General features: G+C 41.5%; 1 protein-coding gene and 1 long non-coding RNA gene across 4 annotated transcripts in view; one reads left to right on the plus strand and one right to left on the minus strand.

Annotated features, from left to right (window-relative positions):
- Positions 1-682: 682 nt before the first annotated feature.
- On the plus strand, positions 683-2,602 carry LOC309497104. The gene is made up of 2 exons (XR_014205386.1): positions 683-1,436; positions 2,270-2,602. It is a non-coding gene; the product is annotated as an uncharacterized lncRNA (long non-coding RNA).
- LOC309496967 (NLR family CARD domain-containing protein 3-like) overlaps positions 2,577-26,045 on the minus strand; it is a 291,539-nt gene continuing 268,070 nt past the window's right edge. For 2 of the 3 annotated variants that reach the window (XM_082167162.1, XM_082167164.1), the window contains 3 exons: positions 24,806-24,979; positions 23,058-23,104; positions 2,577-3,231 (listed from right to left, as the gene is read on the minus strand). In XM_082167162.1, coding sequence (XP_082023288.1) covers positions 2,690-3,231; positions 23,058-23,104; positions 24,806-24,979 — 763 coding nt within the window. In that variant the 3' untranslated portion in view covers positions 2,577-2,689. The remainder of the gene's footprint in view (positions 3,232-23,057; positions 23,105-24,805; positions 24,980-26,045) is intronic. The other variant, XM_082167163.1, reaches the window with a different exon arrangement.

Raw genomic sequence — 26,045 nt, forward strand, 5'->3', positions numbered from 1 at the left:
GTGTGCGCGTGCGCGTGTGTGTGTGTGTGTGTGTGTGTGTGTTTTGAGTGTTTCATACATCAGGTATGAATGTATATTTCATAGATCAGGTTTTTATAGCTCATATATGATATTCAATGATAATTAACAGATTAAAAGCCACCAAAAGCCTGTTGTGTCATATTTGTCATTTACATTAACATGAAACTTAAAATAAAATAATTAAAATAAATAAATAAACTAACAAACAAATAAATTATACATGATGTATAATAATTAATGAATACTTTATATATACAAACATTAAAATCAACAATAAAAATGCAAAAAATTAATGTATGACAATTAACATTAATATCAAATGTAATTAACATTAATTAATAAAGTATGATAATTAATGTATCAAATATATAAAACATTCAAATGAACACAATTTTTTTTTATTAATGATGAATAATAATTAACATTAATATGAACATAAATAAATTATATAATAATTAATGTAAATCATTTTTAGGCCTACAAACATTAAAATAATAAAAAATAAACACAATTGAAAGTCATGTTTTAAAAAAATAATGAAATTGTATTATTTGTGTGCTAATAAGATGGAAAATAGCAGAAAATAGAGTCTTAAAATAAATTTTGACCTCTTCCAGCACCCATACCAGTTCAATACACTCATACCAGTTCAATACACTCATACCAGTTCAATACACTCATTTGAATGAGGCGAATTCACATGTATAAAAACAATAGAATTGACTGAACGGTTTGCATTGATTTAAACACTTTACACGCGTAAAAACACAAACCTTTCAGCAGCGAATCACAACAGACGCAGGAGCGCGGCGCAGCCTGATGACATCACACACCCAGACCAAAATAAAAGTCCTGTTCACATGATGCTGTTTTTCTTTTGCATCCCAGAAAATATTAATAACTGGCAATGAAAGAGTGTGAGATTCTGTTTAATAGGCAAAACTGTAATGTTTGGGTGGAGAAACCATTTATACCAGATATTATAGTATTGATATGCAAATAGCTACAAATGTTGTTAACAAGTTAAATATACATGTTAAATCAGTGTATGAATATATAAAGAAAAGTTCATATTATGTGTCATTGTGGGATTGGCAATATGACCAAAATCATACTTCAAGATAAGACATGTTATCAATAACAGCAGGTCTGTAGTTCAGTTCTGTTCAGGAGGAGGTTTATTTAGAGTAAACTGGATTATATTACAATAATTGATCGTGTTTACAGTATGTACAGTTTCTATAGAGAATCATGAGATCCTTCATTCACACAGGAATTGATCAACAAACTGTGATATTGATTCATTCTCTTGAATATGTCTTATTTTCACAGCAATAGAGAGACAAAATAAAAGAGAGAGAAAACAAAGATAATAATAAAAAGATAAAGATCAATCCAGAAACCCACACTAACAGGCAGTGTTGGGAGAGTTCACTTTCTACATGAACTAGTTCAAAGTTCAGTTCACAAATTTTAAAATGAACTAGTTCAGTTCATAGTTCATTTTTTCCATGTTGCTGCGAGATATTTTTCAAAATTATTGCCACAGACAATTATTTTATCAGTTTTAACACTGAAGCTATCCGTCAGATTTTCCCAATCCTCACCGACCTTGTCATAAAACTCGTTTAAATGATCATAGGACGCCTCCTTGCTGCTTTTTGTTTTGATTTGTAACGTAAACGTGATGAGTCGTTCATGAACAATCATTGCGTCCGTCACGTGACAAATGAACGAAAGACTCGGAAGGTAAAGTAGTTATTTATGTTACCTGTAACCGATTTTTGACTGGATTATAATGATTTCTTAATTCAGAATATGAACAATATTGCGTAGGTGGATGTGTTCTGGGAATTTGCCAGTTAATAGTATAACATTTAAAGCCCTTTAAATGAACGAAATGACTCGAAAAAGATTTGTTCATTTTGATGAACGAGATCGAACAAGAGAGTCAGTGGACACTGGTGGCTGGTGTTGCCAGATTGGGTGTTTTTTCCGCTACATATTAAGGCCGGTTTACGGTGTGTTTTAGCCGGGTTTTCGCCTGGAAGGCTCTATAGAAATCTGGCGCTCTATTGAACGAAGTTAAACTGAGAGAGCGTGGCGTTCACAGACACCAGAATGAACGAGTTCACTGTAACGTTCATCAGGCAGTAATACAGTACGTTCAGTTCACGTTCGCCCAAAATATGAACGAGTTCATGAACTATCGTTCAATGAACGCGTTCAGGCACAACACTGCTAACAGGTTTAGTACAGTACACAATATATTACAGCAGAAGCGTCTTTAATAATACAGACATAACCCAAAGCAGAGGAATCATGTTTAATAACACACACATAACCCAAAGCAGAGGAATCATGTTTTGAACAGATCGAGAAGTTGAGATAAAACATCTCTGAATGTCTTAAACTGAGTTTAGAGTTGAAAGTCTAGTTTTGCTCGTATCATCCAGACATGTTTCAGTGAGTCTCATTGTGTCTCATATTTCCTCTCTCTTCTCTGTGTATCATTGTCTGTTTCTCTTTATTTCACTGACAGAAGTTCAGCTGTGTTATTAATGTAATGAAGAGACAATAAGAGACTCTAGAACATCTCACTGTCACTGATTTATCATGCAGCTCAAAGCATTATGGGTAGAATCTCTCATCAGTCTATTCTCATTCATCAACACAGTTTCACTGATGATCCAGGATAATAAAGCCCAAACCCAGGATAGAGTGTGTGTGTGAATGTGGTCTGGACTGTGTGTATGAAGCTCAGTGTGTTTCTGTCAGAGACGCTGTAGAAGGACAGAGTTCCTGCACTGTGATCCACATACACTCCTGTTCTACACACTCCTGTTCTCCTGAAGATGGGCTTTACAGGGAGTTCAGTCACTGTGTTATTGTGTGTGAATGTGTAACTGTCAGAAAAGCAGATCAAACTCCAGGACTGATCATTAAATCCAAACCGACACTCATTACCCCGTCCCTTCCTGCTGATGCTCTTATATGACACTGATATACACACACGTCCACTCCACTCAATCTCCCAGTAACAGCGTCCACACACACTCTCTCTACACAACACCTGATACACATCATCAAATCTGTCTGGATGATCAGGATACGACTGGCCTGTGTAAGTGTTAGTAATCACTCTGTTCTCCTCAGACAGAAGGAGGTCTTCACTCACTGTGTTCGGATCCAGAGTGAACTGATGAGAATCTGATGGAGAGAAAACACATCAGTGAATTACAGAAACTTTCTATCTTGAGTCTTCATTTCAGATCTGACTAGTTCATTTAGGATAATAAGCAACCAATGATAATAAAGCACTAAAGAAATATCATTCTGTAACAGTTTATCATTCTGTAACAGCTTTTGTCCTGAATGAGGTTCTGACTGAAATCGCCATGGTTACCAAACAGAAAACATTGGATTCTTATGTTCAAAGATTTCTGTAATCAGGAATTATGAAACTGTCTGATCTTTTACAGTTTTTTTAATTGCTTTGCCACAATTTTCACAAGCAAGTTTTACATTTTCAAAACTCTTCGTGTGTGTGTGTGTGTGTGTGTGTGTGTGTGTGTGTGTGTGTGTGTGTGTGTGTGTGTGTGTGTGAAAGAGAGAGAGAGAGAGAGAGAGAGAGAGAGTGTGTGTGTGTGTGTGTGTGTGTGTGTGTGTGTGTGTGTGTGTGAGAGAGAGAGAGAGAGAGAGAGAGAGAGAGAGCATGTTTAACACACACAATCACACAGTAATCCTGTTCACTGTTTATATATATATAGAGAGAGAGAGAGAGAGAGAGAGAGAGAGAGTGTGTGTGTGTGTGTGTGTGTGTGTGTGTGTGTGTGTGTGTGTGTGTGTGTGTGTGTGTGTGTGTGTGTGTGTGACTGTGTGTGTGTGTGAGAGAGAGAGAGAGAGAGAGAGAGAGAGAGAGAGAGAGAGAGAGAGAGAGAGAGAGAGAGAGCATGTTTAACACACACAATCACAAGGCAAGGCAAGGCAAGTTTATTTATATAGCACATTTCATTCACAATGGCAATTCAAAGTGCTTTACATAGAAGAAATTAAAATAATGAAAAGAAATAAGAATAATTAAAACAGTTTAGAAAAATAAAATAAAATACAGTACTTTTAAAAAATAAAAAAAAGATCTTATAGATCTTTCCTTCAAAGGATTCCCTTAAGACTTAAATCTTTCAACCTTCTTTTAACCTTCAATCTTCTTACGACTTCCATCTATCAACTTTCCTTTAACTTTCTTTTCTCCCTCATTTACTCACACGTTCTTTTCACTTTCTTTCCCAGACAGCAAGCCAACATTGAATAAACATTGTTTTTCCATCTGAATCATCATTATGGTTGATATTGAAATTTCAATGTAAAATAAATGTTGAATCAACATTACCATATCGATGAAAACCTGATGTTATTAATGTTGATGGCAACAATATTGGAACAACATTGATCTATAGTTATCTTTATGATTGATTAAGCATTGCTATTTGGTTTACCGGGCGATCACTGAATGTGTTGATAAGTCATTGATTTATAGTTGACCGGGAAACGACGCATTGTTGAAAAGTCATCGACATATAGTTGACCGGGAAATATGATTGAAAATGCATCGATATATAGTTGACCGGGAAATGTGATTGAAAATCTATCGATTTTTGGTTGACCGAGAGATCAACACCAACATACTGCACCGGACACAGCTCGTTTCTGGACCCTTGCCACAAGCGTACAGGTAAGCTTGCTTAATGTTCGATCATATGAATGAATTGTACCTAATCAAATACTGTTAGGCTGATCGTTAACATGATGGTTAGTGTAACCGACGCAGTGCTGGTCACTGAAATAGATTTTTGTTTTACCATGTGTCAAAATCTGCCAAACGTATAGGCTACTTTGTGGTTCTCATCTAAGGCTATAAAGTTAGCAAAACCTCAGAGTCCAGTCTATTTTTGTGATAGCTCAAAATACATGCCTGTAGCCTACCCATTGCTAGTGTCGTGAAATTTAATAACACAGCACCGCCACGAAATGCCGATTAGACCATCTCGTCGTAATACAAATACAAAATATTAATAATCCTCGAGCAGGGCTGCGATATGCGTGCGATACAGTTTTGTAACTCAATTGTGTTTGTTTTCAGAAATGATAACAATCGTTTTATACTAGTGCTTATGCGATATCACGATTTTTGATGATCTTCTCCAAGATCTGCTTTTGAGGAAAACATTTCATTGGCGTTCTGTTCTGCACCTTTTCTGAGCGCGGGGAAGCGCGCGCGCACTGTCAGCGCCTGACAACCAGGCCTGGCGACAAGGGGGGCTTAGCCCCACATACTTCATAGAAACAATTAAAATGCCTCGTTAATTTTAAAGATATAGCCTATTTATTATTATTAGCCTGTTTTTGCCTGAGATTTGCGGTGAGATTTACGCATGTGCTCGGGCGTATGCTATATTCCTCCATGCACCCAGTATTTAAGCAGAAATTAATAATTTAAAAAAAAATCTTTTGTCTGGTAACTCTAATCAATACATTTACTATTTACTTAGTTATAAGTATCCCGTTATTATTGAATTTGAATTTGTTCCAAGTGTTTAAATATGTGTTCTGTTTAACTTAAATGCTAATTTTTGTGATTTTATTTTCTGTTTTAGATGCTCTACTCAGCAGATGGGGACAGCCGCCGTCACCCACAGGCTGTGCAAAAGTGGCTGTGCTATGCGCCAGACCGGGCAGGAGGGACTGGACGACAAAATATTCGGCATCAGAGGACATTGAAGTGTAAATAAAGAGTACAAATAATTCAATAAAAAGGCTTATAAAAATGAATTTGTTTTAGTGTGGTGTGTTCAGTGTTTTATACGAGATTTCAAATGTTCTCCTACTACTGGCTGTAGATAAAGCAGGCTATTTAAATTATGGCATTACATTTAAAATGAACATTTAAAAATGATTGAAATTCCATTGAAATCACGTTGATCCTTAGTTTAGTTGAAATTTCAACATTGTTTCAATATTCCTGATAATTGAAATACCATTGAAATTCCGTTGATCTATGGACAGGATTTCAACGTTGTTTCAATATTAAAACAGGGTGCAAAATGATGTAGAATCAACATCAGATTTCGATGTTGATTCAATGACTTATTGTTGAAAAAGGAATGTTGATTTAACATAGTTTCAATGACTGTTTGCTATCTGGGTTAGCACTGCGTTCACATTCTTTCTCAGACGAAAACTTTAATATCGTCATTTTAATACTGTTCTACTTTCAAACCCACATTAATACACGTCACTTTCACATTATCACCTTCTGAGTGGGCATTTACAGTTACGGGCTAAATGCCCAGCTGACATAGGAGAAATGAAAATAATTAAAAGAAATAAGAATAATTAAAACAGTTTAGAAAAATAGAATAAAATACAGTACAGTACAAACAGTCGGACGAACAGCGGCACAGTGCTCATTCAGTAAATGCACAGCTAAACAGAAGTGTTTGGAGTCTGGATTTGAATGTGACCACTGTAGGAGCACATCTGATCTCTTCTGGAAGCTGGTTCCAGCTGTGGCTGGCATAATAGCTAAAAGCAGACTCGCCATGTTTAGAATGAACCCTTGGTATTTCTAGCTGATATGATCCTAATGATCTGAGTGATCTGTTGGGTTTATATTCAGTGAGCATATCTGCAATGTATTGAGGTCCTAGGCCATTGAATGATTTATATACCAGTAATAATACTTTGAAATCAATCCTAAATCTAACTGGGAGCCAGTGTAAAGACCTGAGGACTGGTGTGATATGTTCATATTTTCTGGTTCTGCTCAGAATCCTGGCGGCAGCGTTCTGTATGAGCTGCAACTGTCTTATGGTCTTTTTGGGAAGGCCAGTGAGGAGTCCATTACAATAATCCACCCTGCTGGTGATGAAAGCATGCACAAGTTTCTCTAAGTCTTGTCTGGAAACAAAGCATCTAATTCTTGCAACATTTTTCAGATGATAGTATGCTGATTTAGTTATTGCTTTGACATGACTACTGAAACTAAGGTCTGACTCTAGTGTCACACCAAGATTCCTGACTTGATGTTTAGTTGTTTGACCCCTAGAGTGAAGGTATGCGTTCACTTTGAGAACTTCATCTTTGTTTCCAAACGCAATAACTTCAGTTTTGTCTTTGTTTAATTGAAGAAAGTTTTGACACATCCAACTGTTGACTTCAATCAATGCATTGGCACAAGGAGTCAATGGGGCTGTAATCATTGGGCGATAGGGCTAAGTACAGCTGTGTGTCGTCCGCATAGCTGTGGTAAGCAATTTGGTTATTTCTCATTGTACAGTTTACACAGTAATCCTGTTCACTGTTTAGAGAGAGAGAGAGAGAGAGAGAGAGAGAGAGAGAGAGAGAGAGAGAGAGAGTGTGTGTGTGAGAGAGAGAGAGAGAGAATTTTTTTTTGAATTTTAAATACACTTTTATTATAACAATGTAATCGTAAATTATTCACACTTCATCCAACATTTTTTTTTTTTACATGTATATTTAAAAAGTCAACACCAATTCATTTCTCTCGCATAAAGTACACAATACCTCATTAACACACCATATTTCTACAAACTTTGGTAAACAGTCCACCAACTTATAGTATGCAAACTCTACTTTTAGTCTAGCTGCCACAAGACCCAAACACATAGGAACCACACTTATTGCATCCTGCCCTAGAAGTTTGTTTTTCCTTATTTTCCAAATTACTAATTTTGTAGTGCCTGATAAAAAAATTATTAAAACCAAATTCCTTTTCCTTTGAACGGAATACCTAGGACCATAAACAAACAATTTGAAGGAAAAGCCCTCACCCAAAGATAAAAACCAATTGCTTAAAAGGGAAAAAAGATCCCCTAAACGTGAGCACTGCACAAATAAATGGAACACTGATTCTACCTCTAAACAAAAAGGACAACCCACCCCAACGCTAGGATTAAGATGTGCCACATGTCTGTTCGTAGCTAATGCTCCATGTACAATTCTCCACTGGAGATCACCTGTCCGCTTATTAATTGGACATTTGTACAGAGCACGCCAGCAGCCACGACTCCTTGGTCATCTGTGGAAGATCTGAAAGGAAATGATTTGTTGACTGATCCGCTCCACATTCACAGGCATACAGCTCCCTGTAGAAGCTAACAGCCCTCTTCCGAATGTCAGAGTCCCTAGTCAGATCTTTCCCCTCTACAGACCGTAAACATTGAATACTCTTTTTTTGGCCATTTTTCTTTTCCAGATTAAAGAAGAATCGGGACGGGGCATCCATTTCAGAAATACTTTGAAATCTGGACCTAACTAACGCCCCTTGAGCTCTAGTGTCCAACAGATCAGCTAGTGCAACTTTTTTCTCCTTAAGAGTCTGAATTTGACCTGGATCTCCACGAGCTCCACACAGCCCCTGGAGCTCCACAGTATCCATCTCTAAAATCCTAATATTTTTAAGTGTGTCCCCAGTGACATTAGAGCTATACTGATTACATAGTTTTTGTATATTTAACTTCCCAATATCCCACCATTGCTGTATTGAAGCGAAATTAGGCTTTTGACTTCTCCATCCCATCCAAAAAAAAGTAAACATTGTCCAAAAGCAGCATCCTCAAGAAACGTATTTTTAAAATGCCAGTATGCACTCTTTTGCTTAACAGATTCAATGAACACACAAGCTTCCACCATTGAATGGTCAGAAAAACCAACAGGACAAATATAACAAGACTTAAAATACTGTACTTGATGTTTAAGACAATAAAAATAATCCAATCGTGCTAACGAAACAGAATTGTCTTTCACATGAGCCCAAGTGTATTGTAATATCTTTAAAATGAAAGTTCCTCCAAACATCCCAAAGTTGGTAGGTTTTAATGACGTTTAACAATTTACGTATTGAAACCATATGTGGTTCAATATGATTTCTGTCAATATCATAACATGTACATACAAATAAAGTCACCAGCAAGTATAAAAATGTTTTCCATATCACACTGTTTAAGATTCTCACTCAACGTTTCCAAAAACAACATTCTTTCAATAGGTTTAACAGGCGCATAGATATTAATCAATTCCATTGTGACATTTTCAAACCTTGCTATTAGCTTAAGAACTCTACCTTCTATTATTTCAAAACAGTCACAAGACATTGGCATAAAATGTTTTGAAAACAAAACTGCTAACCCAGAACTAAGAGAGGTCTTATAACTAAAAATGATATTTCCCTCCCAATCCTTCAGCCATTCTACTTCATTTTCTTTTGTACTATGAGTCTCTTGTAAAAACATATCTATTTTTTTTATTTTGATTAAGTCATAGAGCTGCATCCGTTTTTTAGCATCCCTCATCCCATTAACATTTAGGGTGGCAATTTTAAAAGTGCTCATTATGAGGGAAGAGAGCAGCAATATAAGCAAACAACAAAATATTGCATTATTCTTGTGACTCATTCTGCATTGTCTGGGTGCGTGCTTTTTGCACAATTTTCTTTAATCTATACACCTCTGGATTCGACAAACACTCATCACCCTTTTCATTAGACTATTTGCTGAGTCAATAAACAGAGAGAGATCCGGAAAAAAATCTATCACCTCAACATTTCTCATTCCTTTTGTACTCTGTAAGAAATTCTTCATCTGTTCTAAACTGTAGCCACTGCGATCTTGGCTCCCATTATCTTCCACAGATGCCTCAGAACCCTCTTGCTCACTTCCTGAATCAGAAACATCAGACATTTGCTTATTTTTCTCATCCTGCATCTTTTTCTTAGATTTATCAGCTGCTTCACAAGGATTTAAAGATTAAAGATTTCATTAAAGATTTCATTCTCTACCTCATCTCAATATCCATTATCTCATCACTTCTCAGGTTTCCCTTTTTACACCCCTTACTTCCACTGTCCTCTTTCTCCACATGTACTACATTCGTTTCTGCCCTTTCATCAGCTTGCCTATCCCTTTCCAAATTAATTCCTTGGTCTACATTTTGACTTTGAGGTCCATTCTCATCTGCAGCGTTTACTAAACGGCCTTTTTCAGGGCAAGCTTATGCCCTTCTTTTCCACATCCAAAGCACTTCATGTTTTCTGTTGTAGCAAAAATAACATAATCAAAGCCATCAACTTTGAACTTGAGAGCAGCATTTATTTCCTCAATATCCGTTCTCAATATCATGTAAACAAATCGTCGGAAAGAAACCACGTTTTAACAGGGGAGATTTGCAACCCATCGGAATTTTTTTTATTGCTGACGCGAACTGTCCGTATCTAGACAGTTCATGTTGCAAGGTTTCATCACCAATGAACGGGGGTACATTTGACAACAAGACTTTCCTTGCTGGATTAACCAGTGGAAAAATCTTAACAAAACGATCATTGAGAACTATGCCACTTTCTACAATGTCGTTAACTTTTTCAACTTTGTCCAAGAATAAAACAACCACTCCGTTCATCCTAGACGCTGATCGAATACTATCGTGACCCACTATCTCTCCCACCGCTAGAACAGTCTCCTCAACCGAGCACTCAGCGCCGACGAGCGTGTGTGTGTGTGTGTGTGATTGAATGTGTGACTGTGTGTGTGTTTGAGTGATAGAGAGAGACAGACAGAGAGAGTGTGTGTGAGAGAGAGAGAGAGAGAGAGAGAGAGAGAGAGAGAGAGAGAGAGAGAGAGAGAGAGAGAGAGAGAGAGAGCATGTGTTCAACACACACAATCACACAGTAATCCTGTTCACTGTTTCTATAGAGATTAGAGGGTAGTAACGAAGTACATTTACTTCGTTACATTTACTTGAGTATTTTTTTGGAAAAATTGTACTTTTAACCCCCTGGGGTCTTCCGTATGAGTGCAAAAAAAAACAAAAAAAATATATAAATTTGTATCTTATATGCTTGTGTTATACATCAATCGATCCTGTTTAGTGTGTATTTTTTTTTGTGTATGCTCAGAATAAAAACAAAGTGTTGTGCTTTTCGCCAAATAAAGAAAAATAAACATGATGCGAGTTCTGCCTACTCTCTGTCAGTGAAGTCAATTCTGAAACGTGTCCGAAAATGAACTGTAACTCAGCGAATACTCAGTCAAACAGTCATATAGTCACACAGGCATGAAGCTTGAATTCTCTTCTTTTAAATGAAGTATTTTTTATAAAAAACAAATATGCACAGTTTATATAATATGTATGTAAAGAGAGAGATGTCAGTCGTTCTCATCTCAGCTAATTAAGTTTTAATGTGACTCCACCTACGGAGACCGCGCTATACAAACGCAAATGTGAGGCGATCCATACAAACCTTTGAAACGCCCACATCCGCTGGATAAGGCCGGTGACACACTGGATGCGTGGCGTAAGCGACTCAGCTGCGTGGCGTGTCCGTTTTTATTTCGGCTCCCATGTTAACAGTTTAGAGTTTGCACACTGCCTGTGTGAGACGCGCGTCTCAGGCGCGGCACGAGCCGCGTGGAAAACGTGTGCATGCTAGAAATAGAACCGAAGCCTATTTTTCACGCGACACGCAAGCGTCTTGGAAGCGTTTCCATGCAAAATTGAATAGGAAAATCTGTTTATTTGTCATTTTGACACGAATACATATTAATAAATGTCCTTTTGATGTTTAAAAGTGTCTAGGTTTTGACATAAATGCAAATATAAATGTAATTTTACAAAATATGATCGATTTTCAAATACTGCTGTATTGAATGAACAGCTTTTAGCAAACTCTATTGCTATACTGAGATGAGGAATATATACTGTATGTGTTTTGTCAAAAATAAAGTCATCAACTAACTAATGAATCCTTTACTTTGAAATACGTATGATAAAATGTATACTTTAGTTTTGAAAGACGTTGACTAGTTTTGAAAAGATTATAAAGTATGTATGTGCATGCATATATATATATGTGTGTGTGTGTGTATATATGAAGAGTTCAGATGCAAAAGCCTCTAAATGCCATCTGAAATTTTCTTCTAGAATGATCATTTTTATGAAGCTTGTATATTTAAGTTAGCTATAGGTGACACACCTGAATGAATGGCTCATTAAGTATGCAGGGACATTGTCTCATCAGGTGTGAACTACTAAATATGCATGACGCTGTTGGAGCGTTTACGCCCCATCCGCATATTGGCTTTCCAAACTAAAAGTGTTTCACAAAACTAAAATCAATGTATCGTTTAATGTGAATGATTAGGCAGGATGATTTTCACATCATTTTGAAGAAAAAACTCTAGGTGACGACATCCATTAGTCAAAAGTCTTATTGCCACATATTTAGTATGTGTTTTGTGGCCTTATTTTAGAAACTTTAATTTTTAGTTTTTTCGATAACCATGCATAAACATTATTCTCTCAAAAATGAAAACATGTACATACATGTGGCTCACATATTATGGTCGCCCTGTTTGTGCTATATAGAGTGAATTTACACCTTTGCCATTAATATGTTTATAAGCAACTGAAAAAAGCACAAATGTCAGGGCATGTCAGAACATCTCAAGGACCCCAAAAACACCCCAGACCCCAGAGGGTTAAGAGTAGATTTTAATGTGGGTACTTTTACTTTAACTCAAGTACATTTCTAATGAAAAAACTGTACTTTTACTTCGTTACGTTGGGCGACGTTCCTCTCGTTACTTTATTTTAATGCAATATGTGTTGTTAAATGTGTGTTTATTCCAAGCGCGATGTATCTTTTTTCTAGGCTTGAGCGATGCTCAATTCACAAATGAATCACTCTTTTGAGTCGATTCTTTTCAAAGACTTCATCAAACAAGTTGCCAGATCTGCCTAAATCGGTTCGCGGATCAGTTTGAATGAACCGTTCAGTTCCTGCACGCACTGAAACGTATGAAGCGATTTCAATTCACACTCGACTCGGAGTCGTAAGCAAGGCCGTAACCAGGGTTGGAAAATTAGTGAGGTCCGTGGTTTGGTGTTAAGAATTGTGCTATAATAACACCCACAAATGCAACTCATTATATACAATATAGCCTAAACTTTAAAATAGACAGACATTCTTTTGTCATTATTTTTGTCTTTTTGACATCTCATTTGTCTCCTTCTGATCTCTATCCTCTTCCTCTCTTTGTCCTCATATCCATCTTCCTGATCTTTCAATTTAGGCTTTTTTTTTTATTTATTTTTTTAAGAAATACATCTACTGTATTTTGCCAAAACCTTTTTGCCATTCTACACTCTCTCCGTTCTGTCTGTTTTGGAGGATAAACATTGTTAAATTAGACCTTCTTTATTGCATAAAAATTTGTTATGTAACAATCTTACTGTAATATATTTCCATAATAAACACTGCTATATGGATAAGTAATAATAACTTTGTCTGTGCTCTAATGCAGTGGTTCTCTACTGGTTAGGCCATTGGACCCACATTTTCCCATGGACATTAAGCTGCGACCCCTTTTTTATAATTTTTTTTAGGAATTTGACCTATATGGGCCAGCATTCTACAGAATTGGTGCAAAATGCTGTCCCACAAAAAACACATTTAAAAAGCATTTAAGTATTCAAATCTTAGATGTTTACTAAGATCCTTCTATTATCTACTGAATCCCACAGTAATATTTAAAATATCAGTAAGCTTAATATATATAAAATCATCATTTATTGGGTACTTTCAATTGGGAGGTGGCTGTCCCGAACAGTCATGACCGAAACATGTCATCATTGTTTTGGTAGTGACAAAAGGGAACACATAATCATTTATTTGGGGGGAAAAAACACATTTTTTGTACAGTTATGCAAATCATTAGTATCTTAGTATGTTTTAGTATAGGGTTTTTTAAAATTCTGTAAAGTGATGTGGTCACTACCAATACATTACTGTTACCGAAAATGTTCCGTCACAACCAAAACATGCATGTTTTGTCTAAAAATAAGGTATTGAATTATCAGCTAAGATGTTATTATAGTGATTGTAATGAATCCTTAACTTTGAAATCGTACTCGGTTACCTAACGTAACCTCTGTTCTCTCTAGAGAGGGAACGAGTATTGCGTAAGTTTAGCTTACGCTACGGGTAAAGTCATCTTTTCTCGAGATATGAAGCAAAAAATTATCCTTAATTTTTATATCTTGTCAACGCAGTGCGGCAGCAAGCTGACCTAGAGCAGGCAATCTAGCGTGCTCATAGGCTGCTCTGCGGCAACTGCAGCAGCCTATCACTGAGCCCTTAGCGTGACGTCACGCCCAATGAGCGCGAGCAGCGCGCCTACGCGTCACGGCCCGAGGCGGGGCGTGGCAGAGGGTATAAATACGGGCTGAGAGGCTGCTTTCACTGGTTTTTGTCGCAGAAGCGAGTGAGCTCGTGGCGCGAGCACGGCGGGTTACGCAATACTCATTCCCTCTCTAGAGAGAACAGAGGTTACGTTAGGTAACCGAGTACGTTCTCTTACGAGAGGTTCTCTCGTATTGCGTAAGTTTAGCTTACGCTACGGGAACTCCCTTGTCAACGCCGTGCGCGCCCGGCATCCACTGAATGAGTCCCAGGGAAGCCCGGGGAACACGAGAGTGTGAGCCAGGCGGCCAATGATATGGCTAGCGCAAGTACATAAGCACATAGTAGGGGGAACAGAACGGCGCGGCCGGTCTGACTAACCAACCCTTATATTGTACAGCTCAACCAGGAGGGCTAAATCAAACAGCAGTAGCCCGCGCACAGAAGTGGGCCGGCCTACGCGAGATTTAGACTGATAAAAGTTTAGCCTGCAGGGCGAGAACTTCTAGATTGTAAAATCTAACAAATGTAGACGGGGAGGCCCAGCCCGCCGCCGTACAAATGTCATGAATAGAAATTCCGCTAGTCCAAGCCCATGACGAGGCCATGCCTCTAGTAGAGTGGGCTCTGATGCCCAAAGGGCATTGCAGGTCTTTAGACGCATAAGCAGCTGCAATAGCGTCCACTATCCATCTGGACAGAGTGTGTTTCGAGGCGGCGAGACCCTTGGTGCGCCCACCAAACGAAACGAAAAGCTGCTCCGAGCGCCTCATGGCGGCGGAGCGCGTAATGTAATTTCTCAGCGCTCTGACAGGGCAAAGGAGATTACTGTCAACTTCGCTGCCGGTAGCCGGCAAAGCTGAGAGAGAAATGACCTGTGCTCTGAAGGGTGTGCCCAATACTTTGGGGACATAACCGTGTCTCGGTTTGAGAATGACTTTAGAGTCATTAGGTCCGAACTCGAGACATGCCGCGTTAACTGATAACGCATGCAGGTCACCCACACGTTTGACTGAAGACAGGGCTATCAGAAAAACGGTTTTGAGCGTGAGGTATTTCATATCCACAGTTTCCATGGGTTCAAAGGGATGCGCTTTCATGGCCTCTAAGACCAGGGAAAGATCCCAAATAGGAACCGAGGGGGGTCGCGGGGGGTTCATCCTCCTAGCTCCTCTAAGGAAGCGGATAATGAACTCATTCCTCCCTAATGCGCGGCCCAGCGCCGAGTCGGAAAAAGCTGATATGGCCGCAACATATACTTTGAGCGTGGAGGGGGACCTGCCCATGTCCAACAGCTCTTGGAGGAAACAAAGCACACGCGACACCTCACATGTTTGTGGATCCAGCCCTTGGGCGGTGCACCATTTATTAAACACAGACCATTTAGATGTGTAGAGCCGTCTCGTAGAGGGAGCTCTAGACTGTGTGATCGTGTTCACAACCCCTATTGGCAAGTCAACGGGTATCCGTTGACTATCCATACATGCAGAGACCAGCGCTCTGGATGAGGATGCCAGATCGAGCCGCGGGCTTGAGAGAGAAGGTCTCTTCTCACCGGTATCGGCCAGGGGGGTGTGTCCGCCAGCCGTATTAGATCTGGGAACCACGTCTGATTCTCCCAATACGGGGCTATGAGGAGCACCGTGTGGCGCGCTTCCCTGATTCTCCCGATGACTTGTGGCAGCAGAGAGACAGGGGGAAAAGCGTAAAGCGGGCCGCTGGGCCAGGTTTGGGCCAGCGCGTCCTCGCTCTTGGAAAAGAACCGTGGGCAGTGCGCGTTGTCTTTTGACGCAAAGAGGTCGACTTCCGCTCTGCCGAAACGGCGCCACAGCGACTGGACTGTTTGGGGATGCAAAGACCACTCCCCCAGGGGAACTTTGTTCCTGGACAGTCTGTCTGGACCCTCGTTCAGGAGACCCGGCACATGCGCGGCTCTCAGCGAGCGCAGTGAGTGCTGAGCCCACACAAGGAGGCGTTCCGCCAGGGCGCAGAGTGTTTTGGATCTGACACCGCCCTGACGGTTCACATAGGCTACCACTGACATGTTGTCCGTGCGGACTAGTACATGGTGGCCCTGTAGGTATGGGAGGAAGTGCTTGAGCGCTTTCTCGACCGCCAGCATCTCTAGACAGTTTATATGAAGGTGACTCTCCTGGTCTGACCAAGGGCCATAGACCGGTCTGCCCTCTAATAGCGCTCCCCAACCTAGGTTGGACGCATCTGTCGAGACAACTTTCCGGTGCGAGACAATTCCCATCGTCACTCCCGTGCGATACCATTCGGCTGCTAGCCAGGGCTGCAGGGCTGAAACACAGCCATGATCCACTCTGACTCGTAAGCGGCCGGCCGTCCAGGCTCGGTGAGGCACTCGCGCTTTCAGCCAGCGTTGAAGCGGGCGCATGCGCAGTAAGCCCAGCTGGAGCACTGCTGCAGCTGAGGCCATATGCCCCAGGACTCGCTGGAATGTCCTCAGCGGAACCTGACTGCCCGTCTGGAAAGACGCGGCGAGATGTCGAATGCGGCGCGCGCGCTGCTCTGACAATCTGGCCGTCATAACCACCGAGTCCAGTTCTAGGAAGTCGACTGGCGGGGCAGTAATGAGCTCTTGGTCCAGTTGACCGAGAGACCCAAGCATTCCAGATGGCTGAGAAGCGCTGTTCTGTGAGACAAAAGCTCTGCCTCTGACTGCGCGAGGACTAGCCAGTCGTCCAGATAATTCAGTATCCGCATTCCTTGCCTCCTCAGGGGAGAGAGAGCCGCGTCCATGCACTTCGTAAATGTACGGGGTGCTAAAGATAGACCGAACGGCAGGACGGTGTACTGATATACCCGACCGTCGAAGGCGAATCTCAAGAATGGCCTGTGACGGGGTATTATCTGAATCTGAAAATATGCGTCCTTTAGATCGAGAGAGATGAACCAGTCTCCCGGGCGAATTTGCGCGAGGATTTGTCTGGTTGTGATCATTTTGAACGGCCGTCTCATGAGAGCTTTGTTCAAATGTCTCAGATCTAAAATAGGTCTCAGCGCTCCGTCCTTCTTGGGTACGAGGAAATAACGGCTGTAAAAGCCCGACTCGCTCTGAGAAGGATGCACCTGTTCTATAGCCCCTTTGTGCAGCAGCTTTGCTATTTCTGCCTGAAGCAGATGCGCTACTTCTGTATTCACTCTCGTCTCTGTCCGTGCTAGAAAGCGCGGGGGACGGCGAGCGAATTGAAGCGAATAGCCGTGCATTATAGTATTCAGCACCCATTCTGACACGCCCTGGATAGCTTGCCATGCTTTCGCACACATAGCTAGGGGTCGAATGATCTCTGGGTTCGGATCGCCGCGCTGGGCGGGATGGGGAACCTCTATCAGAGAGGACGGGGCGGCGCGCGCGCTGCCGGTGCTCGAATATGGGGGCTCGCGAACAATGGTGACTGGCTGTACAGCACATAACGGCTCGGTCACTGGGGACGGGGCACATTTTGATGCTAGAAACCCGTGGCGCGAGAGCGGCATGAGGTTTAACGTGTTTGATAGTAAGTGCGCGCGCTCGTGAGCGGGCACAGGGCTTACATATGCAACACGGCCAGTGTAAGGGAGCTTTAGAGGATCTGCGTCCCGGGATAACTGTGTGACAGAGCGGGCAGTGGGTAGGTGTGGGCACGAAAGAGCGGGCACATTCTCTACCTTTAGCACTCGAGCGGCGCGTGCCCGCTTTATGAGAGTGCGCTCTGTGAGCGTTACCGGGGAGATCGTGTTTGTGTGTAGTGGTGAGCACTGGGGCGTGGGCACAAATTCTACACTCATGACACCTTCGGCGTGAGCCGGAAAACCCGAAACCATACTCTTTATGAGATTTCTCTGGGTCGCCGTGAAAACGGCGTTTGTGTGCAGGCGAGAGAGTTGTATTACTGGCTCGTTGGCTGCGATGTAAGCTGCTGCAGTAGCCTTTTCTAAGGGGACTGGCAGAGCTGGGCGCTTTGATGGCGGTCCGGCCGCAGCGGGACTCAGCCATCTTTTCCTCCTTGCAGCCGCTAGGAGGACTTCGCGGGCTCAGGCTTGAGCGTCACCTTGGGCCGGGGTCCCCGGGGGGGAGGCGGTTTGTGACGGCTGGTTGAGCGCGACCTAGGGCGGCCGCCCTGTCGTCGCTGCGAAGACGGAGGCTGGGCAGAGCGCTGAGAAGAGTTCCGTGCAGGAGGCTGCTGAGAGCGGCCTGCAGAAGAGCTCGAGCGGCGGGGCAGGAAGAGATTCATCGCCTGCGACGCCTTCTGCACCTCCGAGAAGCGATCGACGATCCCGGCGACCGCTGGGCCGAACAGGCCGGTGGGAGAGAGCGGTGCGTTGAGGAACACTGAACGCTCGGATTCGCTCATATCCGCCAACGTCAACCAAAGGTGCCTTTCGGTGACGGTGAGCGAGGCCATAGATCTCCCGATGGCTTGTGCAGCGGACTTTGTGGCGCGAAGGGAGAGGTCCGTCGCGCTACGTAGGTCCGTGAGAACGGCGCGATCCGGGCCTTTCTCGTCCAGCTCTCGGAGGAGATCGGCTTGGAGGATCTGGAGCACAGCCATTGAATGCAGGGCGGAAGCAGCCTGGCCGGCGGCGGAGAAGGCGCGGCCGACGAGTGCTGATGTGGTCCTGCAGGCCTTGGACGGCAGGGCAGACTTTGAGCGCCATCTGGCGGATGGCGGGCAAAGGTGCGTTGCCACAGCATCTTCCACCGGGGGAATTTGAGTATATCCCTTCTCGGCGGCCCCGTCCACTTGGGAGAGGGTCGAGGAGACCGGTGAGCGGAGTCTAGCGGAGAATGGGGCGTTCCACGACTTAGAGAGCTCAGTGTGGAGCTCAGGCAGGAAGGGTGCTGACCTAGAGGCAGGCGCTGGGCGGCGGCTAGGCAGAAAACACCCGTCAAGTCGGTTAGGCGCGGGCGCCCTCGGTGGGGACCAGTCGAGTCCCAATTGTTCGACCGCTTTGGTGAGGAGGCGGAGCAGTTCCGCGTCGACACTGGCGCGGGACCGGCTAGACTCCTGTGCAGAGGAGGTGGAGCGGAGAGATCCAGACCACTCCTTGCTGTCCGAGGCCAGGATAGAGCAGCTGTCCGTTAAAACAGCGTCGTCCGCTTCATCCCCCGAGGCGACGGCAGTGCGGGCGAAGGCCGGCCGCTGCGCGTCGGGAAGGGGGGGAGGAGATGGAGATAGCGAGGCTCGCGGGAGGGGCTCCGGCGAGCGCTCAGCTGCTGCTGCGGGTTCCGGTGGCCTCTGAGAGCGGCGCTTCTTCTTGCGCGGCCCGGTGGAGGCAGACGGAGAGACAGCTGGAGCGTCGAACAAGGCGAGTCGAGCCCGCAGGGTCGACATCGGCAGTTCTTCGCACATTTCACAGCCGCCCGCCGCGAGGGCGAGGGCGGCGTGGTCCGGTCCCAGGCAGAGAGTGCAGATGACATGGCGGTCTCTGTCGCTGAGCGGAGCTTTACATGAAATACAATGCATAATAGAAAGGATATGTTTCGCCGGATAGCGAAGCAGGCAGGGATAGCTGAAGGCGGCGAAGGCGGCCGGCTTCCTCAGGCAGAATCCTCGGCTTGCAAAGCGCTGGTTTCAACGGCGGCTTCCTCAGAGATCAGCGATGCCTAGAGCTTCGCTGAAGAGACAAAAATCAGTGAAAGCAGCCTCTCAGCCCGTATTTATACCCTCTGCCACGCCCCACCTCGGGCCGTGACGCGTAGGCGCGCTGCTCGCGCTCATTGGGCGTGACGTCACGCTAAGGGCTCAGTGATAGGCTGCTGCAGTTGCCGCAGAGCAGCCTATGAGCACGCTAGATTGCCTGCTCTAGGTCAGCTTGCTGCCGCACTGCGTTGACAAGATATAAAAATTAAGGATAATTTTTTGCTTCATATCTCGAGAAAAGATGACTTTACCCGTAGCGTAAGCTAAACTTACGCAATACGAGAGAACCTCTCGTAAGAGAACAGTATGATTAACTTAATGCCTTTTACAAAGAAAGATTGGATTCAAAATACAACAAATCTTGTAAATTACACTTGAAATATTGTCAAATTGTAATTATTGATTTACCTGTGAAAACTTTTTTTTTTTACTTTTTAACTTTTACTTTTTTTATTGCAAAAGTAGATGTAAACAAAATATGAATAGATCAATATAAGCCTTCTTATTAAATTATTTGGTAGTGACAAATTTGGGGAGAGGAAAAATATTCCAAAACTTTCTGAAAATACAATATGATAATTAACTGCACAATTACTAGAAATGTGTAGCCTACCTTGGATATTATACAATTTGCATACATACAAAATTTGTGGAAAAAAAAAAAATTCAGAGTTTCCAACTCTGTCTTTGAACCAATTCTGTAGAATGGCCCATATAGCCTAAATACTGTAGGCTGTATAAGAATATGACACATACTGATGATGAATAAAGAGTATAAGGTAATACTATTAAATAGCAGTTCAGAAATAGTTTTTGTTAATATAAAATAAGTTGGTATGTGAGACCACAGTCATTTAGAAATATAGTTACAAAAATAACGTTAGAATAATTGACACTGACATAAAACTTCACAACATCTCACCTGGCCGTGGATACTAAATGAGGACAACGCGTTTTTCTCATGCACTGATAGAAGAGTCAACCGCTATCACGCACGTCTTTTAAAATAAAAGTCTAGCGTCAGAAAAACAGAATTACGCTTGTTTCTTTGACTGCACACTCCGCGACCTACTCAAAACGACCCACCCGTTGAGAAACACTGCTTTAATGAATGTTTTTATGATGACTTTGTGAAAGGTTAACTGGCCAGTATTTTGGATATTTCATTCTGTAACATAGAGATCCGTATTATGCTATTGTTTTTGATAGTGGTATACATTACTTACAGATAATCACGTTGGTTGCGTTTGTCTTGCCGAATGTGGTACCTTCCTGTCAGCAATTACAGTTTGTCTATAATGGCTCGTTTCCACTGAGCGGTACGGTACGGAACGGTACGCATTTATTTGCGTTTCCACTATCAAAAGTTGTGAATGGTACCAAAATGCCGAACCGTACCGTACCACTTTTTAGGTACCCTTCCATTGGGGTACCTAGCACAGTGGTACGGTACTAAAAGGTGGAGCTAGACTCACTGCAGGACGTTGATTGGTTGACAGAGAATCATCACTTGCGCGTGCTACAAGGGGAATGACAACATAAGAAGCGCCATTTTTTAATATACAGTTTAATATAATACTACTGTTACTGTGTCACGAAATGTAATTTTAAGAGTTTTTCAGGCGAGAATGTAGTTGTTTAAAGCTCAAATCTGTGGTTTATTTATAAAGAAGATTTTTTTTTTTTCCCGGTTGTGAGATCCATGCGATCAGCGGGCGCTCGGCGCTCATGTTTCCCGGCTGGATGAGCCTTTCCTCGGCTAGTTCTTCTGACGTTCGCCGCTGACTCCGACGGTAGTGGTTAAACATGAGATATAATTCGTCTTGTGTAGGCCTAACGGGCGATCTTTGGTCTCGTGAATATATAATTCGTTCCCTGTCAATCGTTTTGGCTGAGGGCTAAGTTTACTATTTGTATTTAACTTTACTGTTGTAATGTTAGACTAGAGCGCTGCATTTGGATATTTGACTGAATTGTTTGCTTTATTTCTTATTGTATAGCTTCTTGTACCTTTTACTTAAACTTTTATATTGGCTATTATTGATAAAACTGAAATTTTACAAAAAGAAATATGTTTTTTTGTAATTTTTTTATTACAAGAATATCACTGATGTTTATTGCAACATTTGTACAAATGCATATATTGCCTGGAATATGTGTAATTTATTTTTTATTTAAACGAAAAGAGGTAATGTTAGGGTTGTGTTTTAAATTTCGTTTTGTTATAAATAGAATAACGTATAACGTGCCGTGAATAATCAATATGCGTTGCGCATGAACCACATTTGTGTCCCTATAATGTTTAATTTATTTAAATGAAAACGAAAAGAGGCAGAGTGGTGTTTTATAACATATTTCGTTTTATTGTTGCTTAAAATGTACATACAGACTAACAGAGATAACCAGAGTAGCAGAGCTGAGTGACGCTTTTAAGAACGCACATGACAAGTACAAACTTTGCGTACTTGATATTGAGAAAAGCCTAATGTCGGCGCTTGTCTTCTTGTGACAAACATGTCGAGGAGCAAGAACAAGATCTGCTGTATGTCATCCATTGTAGTTTACTATGTTCTTCTTCGCGCGAAAATGACGTCGGTCGAGAGAGAGAGAGAGCATGTGTTCAACACACACAATCACACAGTAATCCTGTTCAGTTTATATAGAGCGAGAGAGTGTGTGTGTGTGTGTGTGTGTGTAATTGAATGTGTGACTGTGTGTGTGTGTGTGTGTGTGTGTGTGTGTGTGTGTGTGTGTGTGTGTGTGTGTGTGTGTGTGTGTGTGTGAGAGAGAGAGAGAGAGAGAGAGAGAGAGAGACAGACAGAGTGTGTGTGTGTGTGTGTGAGAGAGAGAGAGCATGTGTTCAACACACACAATCACACAGTAACCCTGTTCACTGTTTATATATATATATATATATATAGAGAGAGAGAGAGAGAGAGAGAGAGAGAGTGTGTGTGTGTGTGTGTGTGTGTGTGTGTGTGTGTGTGTGTGTGTGTGAGAGAGCGAGAGAGCGAGAGAAAAAGAGCATGTGTTCAACACACACAATCACACAGTAATCATGTTCACTGTTTATATAGTGTGTGTGTGTGTGTGTGTGTGTGTGTGTGTGTGTGTGTGTGTAGACATACATTTTCGTAGTCCTGCTGTAACCCTGATCTCTCCTCCATGATCCACACTACAAAACACACAGTGACAGGATTGATTTATTTTCTTTTGGATGATAGAATGATACACTGTCAATTCCTGTGACTATCATAGTATAGTCATGGTGTGTTCAAGTCATCTCATAAAGATCGTATTTACGAGTTGAACGCACATGAATGCCACCACAATATCGTAAATACGAGTGGGAAGCTCAGGATTTTCTTTAAGCCCTGATATTTACGAGTTGTGGTCGTGTCAGTGAGAAACATGGTGGAATACCACAATACAGTGATATTGTCAGGCTTTTCTATTTACAGCGAAGTAAGCTAATTGCCTACACAGAATATGATGGCATTATAAAATAACAATGTAATATGTAACGACAAAGTTTGCAGTGGCTTTATAAATTAATTAAAAACATAAAAAAACTAGAAATAGAGTTTAAGAACCTTGTTGTATTTTTGTGTAATTAATTAGAGAAAGTACACTGCCATTTTACTCTGAGGAAAGTGACTTGAACGCAATGCCGTCGTAAACACGAACTTCCCAGGAGGACTTGAACGCACCATCATGTCCAATCATGCCCTTCTTTGGATTTAAGGTTTACACAAGACAGAACTTATTCTAAACAATGGAGATTTAGTTCACATTTACTTTCTGATAACAACTTCAAATATTTCCTCACATCTCATTTAAATATATATATTGAAATAAATTACAATATTTCTATTAGCAGCATCACACTGTGGGAGGCCTTCAAAACCTACATCCATGGACTAATAATTGCATGTGTGTCAGTTGAGGAGATCTGAGAATGTCAGGATGGCAGAAAAGTTAATATATAACTTTCTAAACTGCACCTCCAATATTCTCTGACCCCATTCACCCACAATTTATAAAAAACGTCTCCAATTTCATTCAAAGTGTAGCTTACTTCTAACTCACAAAGTTGAAAAGCAATTGTTGAGCGTTAGGCAGCATTTTTTATTTTTTTTGGTGAAAAAGCTAACAAATCACTTGCTTTTTCAATCTTGAAGTGTCCGTGCATCTAGATTGGTCCCTAAGATTAAATCTAACGGTGGAGGTTTCCGACCCGGAGGAAATTAATTTCAAAATACTATTCTAATCATTATTCATCAGAATGTAACTCAAAATTGTGGAATGGCCCAAAAATTTGATCAACTAATATTCCCCTGCGTTAACGATGTCTCCACAAATGATTTGGACTGTGTCTACCACAGAAGTACAAGAGGCAATTCATTCACTTCAGAATGGCAAATCTCCTGGCCCTGATGGCTTTACCATCGTATTTTATATGTGAATAATAAAGTGAATAATTTATTTTTGTAGGAAAATCATGGAAATGGTTTGGGATTAATATCCTGTTGTTTGTTATATTTTCTTTGTCTTTGTGGGTTTTGGTTGTTTTGCTGTTGTATGCTGTCAGGACCTCTGAAATAACTGAAATCATTTTGTAAAGTGATATGGAACTGTAATGCAGTCAAGACCCGCGTAGAACTACTTTACCTGTGCATTTACTATAAATAACTGCACACCTTATAATGTTCGTCAGCCAATCAGAATGAAGCATTCAACAGCTCGTAGCATAACTAGAGATAATCCTCTGTAAATTCTCAATAAGAACTTTTGTAAATGTAGTAATGAGAGTAATAAGTGAAAATTGAAATGCTGTTTTTGGAGTTGTTTAATCAACTCTTCATGCTCTACATACTTGAGTTTATCCAGTCTGTAGTTTGGATCCTCCAGTTTATCAGTGAGCAGCTTGACTCCTGAATCTCCTGGGTGATTGAAGCTCAGATCCAGCTCTCTCAGGTGTGATGGGTTTGAACTCAGAGCTGAAGACACATAACCACAGCCTTCCTCTGTCACCATACAGCCAGACAATCTACAAAGACATACAGCAACAGTCCACATGACATTAGTTTGGCAATCAGACATTGCTATCACACACTGGTCTTGGCTGTGTTTCCCAAAAGTATCTAAGAATAAATTACTTTTTTTAATTACTTTATTTTGAATTGAAAATATATCATTTACATTTACCCTTAAATTTCTTCAAAAAATGTTTTATTTTTAAATCTGTTTATTGAACTTTTAGAATAATACCAGGATACATATGCAGGAGAATAGTGAAAAAAGATATGAAGCTCATAACATCTCTTCAGCCAGTCATCAAAAGATGGAGGGAGATTTTGTTTCCATAGCAGAAGAATGCGCCGTCTAGCTAATAATGTTGAGAAGGCAAAAGCCTTTGCAGCATTTCCAGACAAGCCAGTGACATTTGGAGAAAGTCCAAAAAGTGCAACCAAAGGGCAAGGCTCAATCTGTCTCTTTGTCACTAATATGATAGCCAAAAAGAAGTTAAGGATGGACATAACCAAAACATATGTAGTAGATCAGCAGGGTCCTGATGGCAACGATCACAGAGATTACTTATTACTTAATTACTTATTACTAATCTCCTAATTAAATATTACTTGTGGACCTGATGGTATCAGCTGCAGGACACTAAAGGTGTGTGCTGATCAGTTGGCACAGCCCTTTCATAGGTTGTTCCAGCTGTCACTAGATACAGATGTCGTTCCGGATTTATGGAAACAATCCCTAATAGTGCCTGTGCCTAAAAACAATAGACCTAAGGAACTCAATGATCTGCGCCCTGTTGCCCTTACCTCTGCACTTATGAAATGTTTGGAAAAAATCATTTTAAAACAACTTCTCCATGAGGTTTCACCTCTTTTAGACCCGAATCAATTTGCCTATCGTGCAGAGAGAGGTGTTGAGGATGCGCTGCTATCCTTGATTAACAGCACTCATGAGCACATTGAGCATGCTGAGAGCCTGGTCAAGATTGTGTTCATTGACTTCAGCAGCGCTTTCAATACGATCCAACCCCACCTGCTGGTGAGAAAATTGGTGCATTTGGGAGTAAATCCCCAATTGATTTTATG

Source organism: Leuciscus leuciscus (genome assembly GCF_965113295.1).
Source record: "Leuciscus leuciscus genome assembly, chromosome: 4".
Taxonomy (NCBI): Eukaryota; Metazoa; Chordata; class Actinopteri; order Cypriniformes; family Leuciscidae; genus Leuciscus; species Leuciscus leuciscus.